The 12,063-nt window shown below is 35.0% G+C and overlaps 2 protein-coding genes across 2 annotated transcripts; one reads left to right on the forward strand and one right to left on the reverse strand.

Annotated features, from left to right (window-relative positions):
* The first annotated feature begins 1,382 nt into the window (after positions 1-1,382).
* Positions 1,383-4,326, forward strand: LOC133865336 (laccase-14-like). Its single transcript, XM_062301728.1, has 7 exons — positions 1,383-1,540; positions 1,674-1,825; positions 1,932-2,176; positions 2,296-2,421; positions 2,888-3,482; positions 3,667-4,028; positions 4,145-4,326. Exons 1-7 carry the CDS (start codon positions 1,439-1,441, stop codon positions 4,324-4,326), a joined length of 1,764 nt encoding a protein of 587 aa, XP_062157712.1. The 5' UTR covers positions 1,383-1,438.
* Positions 4,327-4,375: 49 nt separating this feature from the next.
* Positions 4,376-10,634, reverse strand: LOC133865338 (uncharacterized). The gene is made up of 3 exons (XM_062301729.1): positions 10,212-10,634; positions 4,669-4,869; positions 4,376-4,487 (listed from the first exon to the last, which is right to left on the reverse strand). Exons 1-3 carry the CDS (start codon positions 10,593-10,595, stop codon positions 4,416-4,418), a joined length of 657 nt encoding a protein of 218 aa, XP_062157713.1. The 5' UTR covers positions 10,596-10,634; the 3' UTR covers positions 4,376-4,415.
* Between the last annotated feature and the right edge of the window lie 1,429 nt (positions 10,635-12,063).

The following is a 12,063-nucleotide window of genomic DNA, read 5'->3' on the forward strand; positions in this document are numbered from 1 at the left end:
TGATTCCATGTGATTTAAAGCTTTTATTTATTTATTTTTTCTCTTCGTTGTTCATTTCGTATCGCAAATAGTGTCTCAGGTATGGCGAAAGATAGAAATGATACTTCCGTCCATTTTTTGTCCAAAAACTAATTAACAGAAATACACGCGAATGCCGCTAAACCTCTTTTAAAAGCCTACACCTATCCCAAATGCCATTGGATCCCAGATGCCATTGGATAAGTTCTACGTGATAACTCAATGCCACATAATAGCCGTGACATGCACGCCGGCAGGATCCGATTCCATAGTGCAGGGTTGGGGTTGTTACCATTAATGGCGCTGCCTGTGCCGATACAACGTGATTTTCAAAGCATTGTCAGTACTTAGCCTTCTGATTCTTAACAAATGGTCACCGTTTGAAATCGTTAGAATTGGCGAATATTCTATTACTATATACATTTGTTAAGAAACTCAATAATATTCTATTATTTAAACTCCCTTCTTCTTGCAAATATGTCAACGTCCAACGTGATTTTCAAAGCATTGTGACTGGCTGCTTTGATTTTTATTTATTTTCAAAGCATTATGCAACGCCGTATACTCCACGGCGTTGCATACTTTTTCCCTTTCCGTTGTCCTAAACGAGAAATCTACCGGAGTTTCAGCCTTATGACACGGGTTTTCGTTTACTCCGGTCGCTTGTTAATTTACTAAACAAATTCATCTCACATATATTCAAGTATTTGCTTAAAAAACTGAAGAAAATTTAATGGCATGTTTGGGTGTTGTTTTATTTTTAATTATTTTTTGAGTTTATATTTGGGTGTATTTTACACGCAACTCGATCTAATTTTTTCAACTCAACTCAAAATAAATTAAAATAAAAAGAAAACATGGGCGGCAAAACAATACAAAAATTAAAATTTAGAGATAATTTTTTTTTTTTTCATTTCTAGTTTTACTTTTTTCAAATATATTTAATTTAATTCACATTCCCAAACATCTTTTTTGAATTTTGTTTCATATATATATTCTCTAAATCATCTAAACATAATTTCAAAAAATAAATTTTTTCAGTATTTGCAATTATAAATACTTAATAGTAAATTAAAAATAAATAAAAAATTACACACCCAAACATACATAATATCCTAAATTATATCTTAGCACAATGCCCTAAAATCCAGGATGTACCTTCTAAAAGTAAAATATAACGTTAATTAAGATATTAATGTTATGCGTACAAAATTCGAACCAGCTAATTTTCTTAGGCTCTTTGGGTCGACTGCTAGGTAAGAAGGACTCGGCCACCAAATGGTCATGACTATTCGTATAACATGCATGCTTATTTAAAATGGTATATCTCTTACGTACATTACATATATACATGCATAAATACCACTCACGTACTGGAATATATGATGAAAAGATAAAACAAGAGATCATCATCGAGTGCATGAGAAGAATGAAGAACAAGATCTGCATTGCTTTGTTGGTGGCCCTCAGCCGGACGCTCTTATGCATGGCTCAAGCCAATGTCCATTACTATGACTTCGTTGTAAGTTCATTCATTACCATGTTCATATATGATGCATGTTTGCATGTGAGTTGATAATTATAGAACACGTACGTATTAATTCTTGATATAAATTTTTGGTTTAATTTACGTACGTATATATATACATATATAGCTGCAAGAGAGAAACTTTACAAGGCTGTGTGGCACCAAGAGCATGTTAACTGTGAATGGCAGTTTTCCAGGGCCGGTGATTCGCATCCACAGAGGCGATACTGTATTTGTGAATGTCCAAAATCAAGGAAACTATGGTCTCACCCTTCACTGGTACTACTCTTTAATTAATATATATTCCTCTCTCTCTCTCTCTATCTCTATCTCTATCTCTATCTATCTCTATGTATATACATATGTGTGTGTGGATGCCCAACAGGCATGGAGTTAAGCAACCGAGAAATCCATGGTCAGATGGTCCAGAGTTTATCACACAGTGCCCGATCAGCCCCGGAAGAAACTTCACATACGAAATCATATTCTCGACGGAGGAAGGAACACTGTGGTGGCACGCCCATAGCGATTGGACTCGGGCATCAGTCCATGGTGCCATTGTCATTTTGCCCACTGCTGGAACCGCTTATCCATTTCCCAAGCCTGATGGAGAAGAAGTTATTGTTTTTGGTTCGTACGCAAATCATTTATATATATATATTTTTCTCTTCAAATCTTAGTACGTACAACTGTACCATAAGATCACAAAATTTTATTCTTCCGTTTCTAACTTTCTGTTGTCCTTGCAGGATCATGGTATAAGGGAGATGTGATGTCTTTAATTGATAATGCCATGAAAACTGGTGGAACAACACCGCTTTCAGATGCTTTTACCATCAATGGCCAACCAGGAGATTACAAACCATGCTCAAATGGTATATATGTACAAAAACAATATTACAAAAATAATTAAAGTTTCTCAATTTGCATTTAGTGTCGTTGATTAACGTCGTTTCCTGTTCAAACGGTACTAACTTTAATTTAGTGTATTTGAACAGTAAACAGTACTATTTAGCATCATTTTGTACCAACGGCACTAAATCACTATTTTTTTTTTTTTTTTTTTTTTTTTTGTTTTATATTAGAAAAATGTTTTAGATATTATAACTTTTACTACTATTTCTTTACAAAGTAACATGACCATCTACAATTGGTAAAATAATTAAGAGTGCATAGTACTTGACAATGACAAATCATCAGATTTTTTATTAATCGTTTCACCAATTATAAACTAATTAACACGTTTGTTTGTTCGAAAATTTGTAATAAAAACTGTAATAGAGCTATTCCGTCTATATATTAATGATCCTAATTAATTAATAATTGGTTTTGGTATTGCAGAATCTACATACCATATGCTAGTTGACCCCGGCAAGACGTATCTTCTCCGCCTTGTAAATGCCGCAATGAATAGAGACTTCTTCTTTGCAATCTCTGAACACAATCTCACAGTCGTTGGTTGGGATGCAGCCTACGTGAAACCCTTCACTACAGGTTACGTTATGATAGCCCCCGGACAAACAATGGACGTCCTTGTCACCGCAAACCAATCTCCCAGCCAATATTACATGCTCATCAGCCCGTACTATGATGGGGCACTCTACGATTTTGACGAGAGCATCGCCACGGCGGTCTGGCAGTACAACGGCAACTATACTTTACCGTCGGCGCCTTCGTATCCGGCAGACCTTCCGCACTACGATGATGTCTCGGCTACTCGCACGTTCACGGAAGGTCTGAGGAGCTTGGCGAACGAACAGTACCCTATAGATGTGCCGCATGAAATCGAGTCAAGAATGTTTATAACACTTTCCATGAACATGAATCCCTGTGCAAATGACTCGTGTGCCGGACCCGATGGCAACCGGCTGATGGCCAGCCTGAACAACATGAGCTTCGTCAACCCCTCCATAGATATTCTACAAGCCTACTACGGGTAATTGATTTGCTCTAGCTTGTTTATTTCTCTTAATTCCTTCATCTTTCGCTTATTTTGAATGTTGATGCTTTTAGGAAAAGAATATAGATGGATCGAATATTCAATCATCAGATTGATAACATTAATTATATTAATTACAGATATTATAAGTAGTAAAATTGCTAAATTTGTGTACGTGCAGGAACTTGAGCAAGATTTACGACTCAGATTTTCCAGACAAGCCACCAACATTTTTTAATTTTACATCTGACAATTTACGGACAGTAAACTATACACATACGAGACAAGGGACAAAGGTGAAGGTGCTCAACTACAATGCATCAGTGGAAATAGTATTCCAAGGGACCGATGTTTTCAGCGGATCAGAAGATCATCCGATGCATTTGCATGGATTCAGATTTTATTTGGTAGGAACGGGCGTGGGGAATTTCAACAATGTGACGGACCCGCTATCTTATAACTTGGTTGATCCACCTGAAGCTAACACAATTTTAGTTCCTAAAGATGGATGGGCGACCATCCGATTTAGAGCTGATAACCCCGGTATATATGCTAAATCCTTTCAACTTTGTAAGATTAATATATATATATATATATATATATATATGCAAACATATTGTAAAGACTAATTATAGATCGAAATGTTTAATTGTTGGCAGGGGTTTGGCTTATGCACTGTCATTTTGATCGGCATCTGAGCTGGGGTATGGACACTGTTTTCATAGTGAAGAATGGTGCCACTGCTACCACCAGCATTCGTGACCCCCCCGCACACTTGCCTCCTTGTAGATTTAAGCCGCTACTGCATGATTTCTTTCATGTAAACAAATCAGACGTATGATCTGATCAGTTTAAACTTAATTTTCTCATATATGAAAAAAGCAAAACAATGTAAAACCCATTCCACGGCCTGAATTGCATTGAAATAATTCACAAACTCATTCCTCCAGTCACAGGCACCAGTTCTTTTATAACAACTAAGGTGGCTCGATCTCCGCCAACCCCGACATGGAAAAACACTAAAATCATCTACCAGAAAATATCATCCAACATATTTTACTGCTGAACGTAAATGTAAGGATGATTATGAAGAAAATTAAACTTGAGTTAGACAAAACTTGGGAGAGAATTGAAGAAACTCGTAAGCTCTAAAAAAGAAAATTTTGTTTTTTCACCAACCATACTTTTTCAACAAGTCCTTAGTTCTTTTCCTCGTGCGAGTGAATACGATAACCACGCAAGCAAGGATCCATGGAGGGAAGCTCCCACCAAAAATGTTAAATTTCTCGACCCACACTGGAGTTTCCTTCAAAACCAATGTTAGCAAAATGGTTATAACTGCTACCCCAAACAAGATCTTGGTTACTGGTTTGATCAAGGAATCCTGCAATCAGAGATTATAAATAAGAAAAATCATAATCGGCTAAAACAAGATCTTTATTTCCAACATCTATCTCAATTTTATTTTATTTTTCAAAAAAAGTGATTAGCATATTCTAATCAAATTATTAAATATAACAAAGCATCCGATAAGTGTGTTGTTATCTTCCATGTATTCTAACAAAAAAAATTTGTAAGGGCTAAAACAAGGAAAATACGTTTTGTACTCGGGTAACTAATTTTGACATAATTAATTAAGTCTCGAAATTCATTAACTTGGGTTCAGTTCATGAAACAATTCTTTTTAAGGTTTCACACAGTAAAAGGGGTCAACTTGGAATAATTTGATATCAGGCAGAGGTTGACCTAACAAGAATTGGAAATTAGAAGGGGAACAAAGAAAACTTCTTATCTAAGAAAATTGGTGTCCATATGGAAACCTCAGATAATTTAATATTATCAGAGTAAAAATTATGGCACACACCATCAAGCTCTCAGAATATTCTTGGTACAATGAAATGAACTTGAAAATCATCTTATGCCAGCAGAATAGACACCCCACAAATTGAAAAACTATCACATAATAATATGAGGACAAAAGGCTAATACTATTATCCAAAATTAGACAGAGTACGACTGGATAATATGGTCTTCACTCCCAGAACTGAATAGAGAGCACTTCAAAACTGAATTTTGGACTTTTCATGTCCCAAAAGATGGGAGATACGGTGGAAAAATTACATGAATATCGTTCATAGAAATGTCTGCCTAAACCCAATTGTCAAAACCATCACACAATATTGCATCACCTCTGTAGATGTTTAAGTTAAAGAGAAAAAAGAAGGAAGAACACCAATTATTAAAGAGAAGAAGAAAATGTTCCAACGAACCCATTGAAATAATAATAATAATAATAAATAAATAAATAAATAAATAACAAGATTTGGAAGCTTAGCAAGGGCCCCTTGGGGGAGGGGGGGGAAGAAGTCTTTATTGGAGGAGATAAGTCTCTTGATTACCTAGAAGATGAGCTTTCTCTAGAAGAGGAGAATATCAAAAGGAAGGGGGAAGGCGAAAACAGATTTGGAAAAGGTTGCTCTTCTGTAAGAAGTTAGTTGGAGGCAGAAATCAAAGGCAACTTGGTTAAATGAAGGGGATAACAACATAAGGTTTTTTCACCGTATTGCTAACTCTTGCAGGAAGAACATTTTTACTGCCATCCTTTGTATATATGGCTCTACTACTTCTGATCAAGAGGCAATCAATGATACAATTATCCAGTTTTACAAGAATCTTTTTAATGAAACGGTTCAATGGCACTCTAAAATAGATGGGTTGGAGTTTCCCTTTTTAGATTATGCAGAAGTGAATTAGTTGGAAAGACCATTTCACAAGGAAGAGGTTCTTAAGGCATTGCTTAGTAAGGATGGAGATAAAGTGTCAGGCCTGACAGTTTCACTATTGCTTTCTTTCAGTCTTGTTGGGCTTTAATGAAGGATGATCTTATGTGTGTTTTACACAATTTTCATGAGCATGAGATGTTCGAGAATAGCCTTAATACTACTTTCATTACTCTCATCCCTCAAAAGATTTAGCAGCTAGAAGTAAAATATTTCACGCCCATCAGTCTGGTGAGGAGCGTTTATAAAATCCTGGCCGAAGTCTTGGCTATCAAAATGAAACAAGTATTAGGATTGTTCATCTCAAACAGTCAGAATGCATTTATAGGGGCAGACAAATGCTAAACTTAGTTCTAATAGCAAATGAGTATCTAGACAACAGGTTGAAATCAAGAATTCCAAGCGTTGTGTCAGCTGAATTTGGAGAAAGCCTATGATCAAGTCAATTGGAAATTCCGCCTATATCTCTTGGGGTGTCTTGGCTTCGGTTCTAAATGGACGAATTGGGTGTCTGCTTGTATTTCCACGGTCTGTTTCTCTATTTTACCAATGGTAGTTCTCATGGTTTCTTTGGTAGCTCCTGAGGCCTCCGCCAAGGGGATCCTCTCTCGCCTCCCTTCTTCCTGATTGTCATGGAGACTCTTTGTAGGATGCTCTCTAGAGCTATGATTGGTGTCCACTTATCTGGATTCCGAGCAAGCATTCAAAACAATGCCTCGCTAGAAATATCACACCTTTTTGCAGATGATACGCTTATCATGTGTGATGCAGACCGGGTTCAAATCAATATTTTAGGCCATATTCTCATTTCTTTTGAGGCAATTTCCAGCCTGAAGGTGGTCTTCAAAAATCGGTATTGGTCGCAGTGGGGGATGTTTTGCATCAAGAGCAGGTATTCTCAGCTGCAGCATCTCCTCTTTGCCCTTAACTTATTTGAGACTTCCCTTGGGTGCTTCTTTTAATTCAAAAGCCATATGGGACGGGGTAGTTGAGAAAATGGAAATAAGATTGGCTAGTTGGAAGAAGATTTACTTGTCTTGGGGTGGTCACCTTACCTTAATCAAGAGCACATTATCTAGCTTACCTACTTACTTCTCGTCCATTTTTACTTTACTAGCCGGAGTAGCCAGGCGGTTGGAGCGCCTTCAAAGGGGCATTCTTTGGGATGGTCTAGGTGGTGAGCCCAAGCTTCATATGGTGAACTGGAAAGTTATTTGTTCCACAATTCCCAAGGGACGGTTGGGATTAAAAAACCCATGCTATTCAATAAAGCTTTACTACGTAAATGGCTTTGGAGATTTGTGCAAAAGGATGGAGACAGGTGATTGTTGAGAAGTACAGGGTCCTGAGTGGGAGATGGTGTTCAAAGGAAGCCCAGGGGCCCTATGGGGTATGCTTTTTTCAAAGAATATTAGGAATGGCTGGGAACTTTCTCCAACTTTGTATCTTTCAAGGTTAGGAACGGGTCTCGTGTGTTCGATTTTGGCATGATGTTTGGTGCGACAAAGTTAGTCTCAAATATTCATTTCCAGAACTGTATGCGATAGCTTGTGACAAAGAGGCATTGGTGTCAGATTACTTGGAATCCTCTAGTACCTCTTTTCATTGGAATCCAAGTTAATTAGGACAGTACATAATTGGAATCTCTTACTTTTTCCTCTCTTTGTTATACTCCTCTACAACCCATTTGGGGGAAGCGGATAAATTGTTTTGAACCCCAACTAGTAACAAGGACTTTGAAGTGAAAAGCTTTATAACACTTTCCAGGTTGGATAGCCGAGCTCAAGGGCTCATTCCCTGGGAAAGGTGTTTGGAAGGTTAAGGCCCCACCCCACATGATGTTCTTTACTTGGACGGTAGCTTGGGGTAGATCCTTACGGCTAATAATCTCAAAAGGTAAGGTATCAGTTAATTAATGTTGTCTTTGCAAAAAGAATGAGGAGACTGTTAATCACCTTCTCCTCCATGTGAGTACACTAGCGATCTATGGCATTTGGTTCTCTAGTTATTCGAAGTTTTGTGGGCGATGCCTAGCAACATCCAAGTGCTACTTCACTGTTGGAGGACTCAAGGATGGGGACATCTGAAGGAGGCTATCTAAAAAGTTATTCCAGCGTTCTTAATGTGGAGCATTTGAAAAGAAAGGAATCAATGCCTATTCGAAGATTGCGAGTCCAATATGATATGTTTAAAAGCCTCTCTTTTTTTTATCTCTCTTTTAGATTAGGCTATTGTCTTCGTTCCTAACTTATCTTCTCCGAATATTTTAGATATTGTTAACTTTTTAGATTTCAAACACTTTTAGGGTGGTAGCTTCTCTTGTACACTTTTCGTGTATGAGGGCTTTGCCTTTTTCTCTTTAATAAATTATCATTCATAAATAAAAAAAAAAAAAAAAAATTAAAAAAAAAAAAAAATCAGGATGCTATGGTATTAACCTTCACTTTGTTTTCCCCAAATGATCCAAGCATGAGAGGCATCAAATCATGATCATAATGCCTAGGAGCATTCAACGTGGAAAAGATTAAACAAGAGGTCTGAGTTTACTTACGGCCCTAGGGATGTAGTCGAGCTGAGCATTGAATGTTCAAGATCAATTCATTAATTTTTTGAACGAATCCAAGCTTGTTCACAAGTTGCTCAATTAATGTTTTTATTTTTTCATAAATTCATACTAATCATAGTTAATTAATTATTGTTAAGATTTTATCATTTAAGTTACTTAGATAAATGAATTCGAATCTTAAATAATCCAATCTCAAGTCTATATATATGTTTTATAGTATGTATATAAACACACATATATCTATAATAAGACTCACAATTACAATAATTTAAGTTATATGTATTACATTAGGAAGATAATTATTTTTATCTTTTTAAATAATTAAGAATTTAAGATGTTCACATTACAAAGTTAAATAATACTATAAAAATAATAAAAATGAAGTTATACGAATTTGGCGTGTTTAATAAACGAGTCTAAATTTCTGTTCAAGCTTGGTTTGTTTAATAAATGAACTGAACTCGAGTCGATTTTATACGAGTTGAGCTCAAGCTCTGTTCATTTACAAAGCTACAGTTATAGGGGTAGAATTGTCTTGATTAAGGCCGGCTAATTAACTATGCGAATTTGGCGGTCGCCTAAGACCCCAAATGAAATAAGACCTCAAATAGCAATAGTATAATTAATTTTCTTTTTATATATTTAAAAAAAGAAAGAAGACTTTTAAGGCCCCAATTATGTTAACAAATAATTACATATTGAATCCCAAATATTGAGACTTTAGAGGGAAAGAAGAAGAAAATGGAAATTAAGTCATATTAATGGCACCCCTAAAGCAGTAACTATACCAGTAATTTCGCCTGAACTTAAAACCAATATAACAGTTAAGTTTGTCTATTAAAATAATATTTAGAATAAAGTGAATTTTGTTTTGCACAAATTAAATTCTATACAAAAAGAAAAATATGTAGCTCAACACAAAATATGTCATCCGTAGAAACTAAATATATTACAGTAGAGATGAATCATGTCATTTGCAAAAGTTAAGAACAAAAAGCAAGAAGAATGATTTTTAAATAAAAATTGATCTTATTACTTACAAAAAAAAAATTAAAAAAAATTGGGGCCTCAAAACTTATCCGGCCGGCCCTAGTCTTGACGGTCATAAAAATTTATGGTCCAAAAGGTTTATACATAAGACAGGATCCCCAGGATGTCCTTTGCAGCATGTAATTAGTCTAAAAATCATTACCCTGATTGTTACAGTAAAAGAATACATGGCTTTATTCATGCTTTAATGGAGTTAATTTTGGTTTTAATTTAACATACAAATTATGATTCAATTTCCTTTATTGTATTTTTCTCAGCAACAAAGCAGAAATATATCGCAAAAACATACAAAATTAAACAAAATAAAAACTTCAATTTCTCCAAAAGTACCTTGGGCTCCCCATCGATGTAAACCACGGATCCGTCCCTGTAAGTCAACAGAGACCGTCCGTTCCTCGGATTGAACCGGATCGCGAGGCCACGCCCCGCCCCGGAATTGAACGCGTAGATCGACTTGAACCCGTATTTGTCAAGGATGTCTCGGACCTCGAGCTCGTCCTGTTCCCAACCTCCAAGTCCAGCCTTGAACACGTCGATCGGACCCTTGCCCCGCCGGAACAGGTGGACCTCCACTTCCGGCACCTTCGTCTTCACGGTCTCCGATTTCCGGGTCGGATCCGTGCGTGGATGAGAACCATCCGTGCCCGAGCCCGTTTCCACGATTTCTCGGAATATTTCGGTCTCGCTCTCGGTCTCCTTCTCTGTCTTCTCCATTTGGCTCGGGCCGGCTAATTGTTGGTTCAATTTATATAGCTTTGTTTTTCATAACCGGTTTTATCGTTAATTTATTATCGACTTTTAAGACGTCAGCGTTCCGTTTTTATCTTGCCAGATCAGCATTTTGGCGTTTGGAGTCTTCTTGGAGTCCTCTAAAATTAATTTTGACTTTTTTTTTTCTTTTTTCTTTTTTATAAGAATCAAAATTAATTTGACTTTTAAAATTATAATTACATTATATGTGTAATAAATTATTATTAAATTTTAATTTAATAATAATTTTAAAAGTCACATAAATTTTAAGATGACTTAAAAAGAAGATTAGTCATTCTTATAACATTATTCATTACCTGGCAGGAGACGAGTCATTTTATAGAGTATAATATATTTAATAGTATATATATATATATAGTGTAACGTTATTTTTTAAAAAAAAATTAAATGATATGATAACAAATACAATATATAAACAACATATATACTATTATATGCTGTAAATTTTAATTTGGACCATAATATAGTTATTCTCCCTTTTATTTAAAATATAAAAGATCTTGGTCTCTTTTTTTTTTCATCTATATTTTGATGAGCCTCAATCTTCATATTTGAAGATTCTAACATTTTGGGTTAATAAGATTATACGAGACTATATAAGAAATATTTGGTAATTTTCTATACAGCATATCAACAAATAATTTTCGAACTATTTTTAGAGTTGCATACAAATAGCATAAAATATTCCCTAGAAAAATGTTTTCAGTTAAAATAAATAAAAATTCCTGCATAAAGCATTTTACGCCCTCCTAAACATAGCCTAAATAAAATTTTATAAATGACACATGTGTTTAACAAATAAATATATTTTATTAAAATATTGAACCAAGAAAGATAAATTCTATTTTTTTTTTGTTTTAAAAAAATCAAATTTGAAAAACAAAACGCGAATCTAAGTTTAAGGGTAATATAAAATAAAAATAAAAATAAATTAATTAATAAAGATTTTAATTTTTAAATGAAATTCATCTATTTTTAGATTTTTTTTAATTTTTTTTTAAAAAAATAGGGAAAAAGAAGGTGTGGATATGTACATTTTTCTTGTTCTTTTGTATATATATATATATATTATGGGCAAACTAAAATCTATTTAAAAATAGGGTTAATAATTGTTTGGGCCAAAATCAAATGCCTAGCTTTATTTCAAAAAGTGTTACAGGTGATACTTCTAGTAAATTGAAATATCAACTTGGTATTTCCATCCAGATTTCGTTCAATTTTTTATCTAAGATCCACGTCACCACATGTAAAAATGCAACACACGTCCCTTGTGCCACATATCATTTGACATGTCACCATATCACATGTGGTACCTGTGGTATTTATGCCACATTATATGCCAAAAATATTAAAAAATTACCTAAATGAAATTTAAAACAAAAAGAAAAGTAAAACCATTTATTCATTATCC

Source organism: Alnus glutinosa, chromosome 4, assembly GCF_958979055.1.
Source record: "Alnus glutinosa chromosome 4, dhAlnGlut1.1, whole genome shotgun sequence".
NCBI classification, from domain to species: domain Eukaryota; kingdom Viridiplantae; phylum Streptophyta; class Magnoliopsida; order Fagales; family Betulaceae; genus Alnus; species Alnus glutinosa.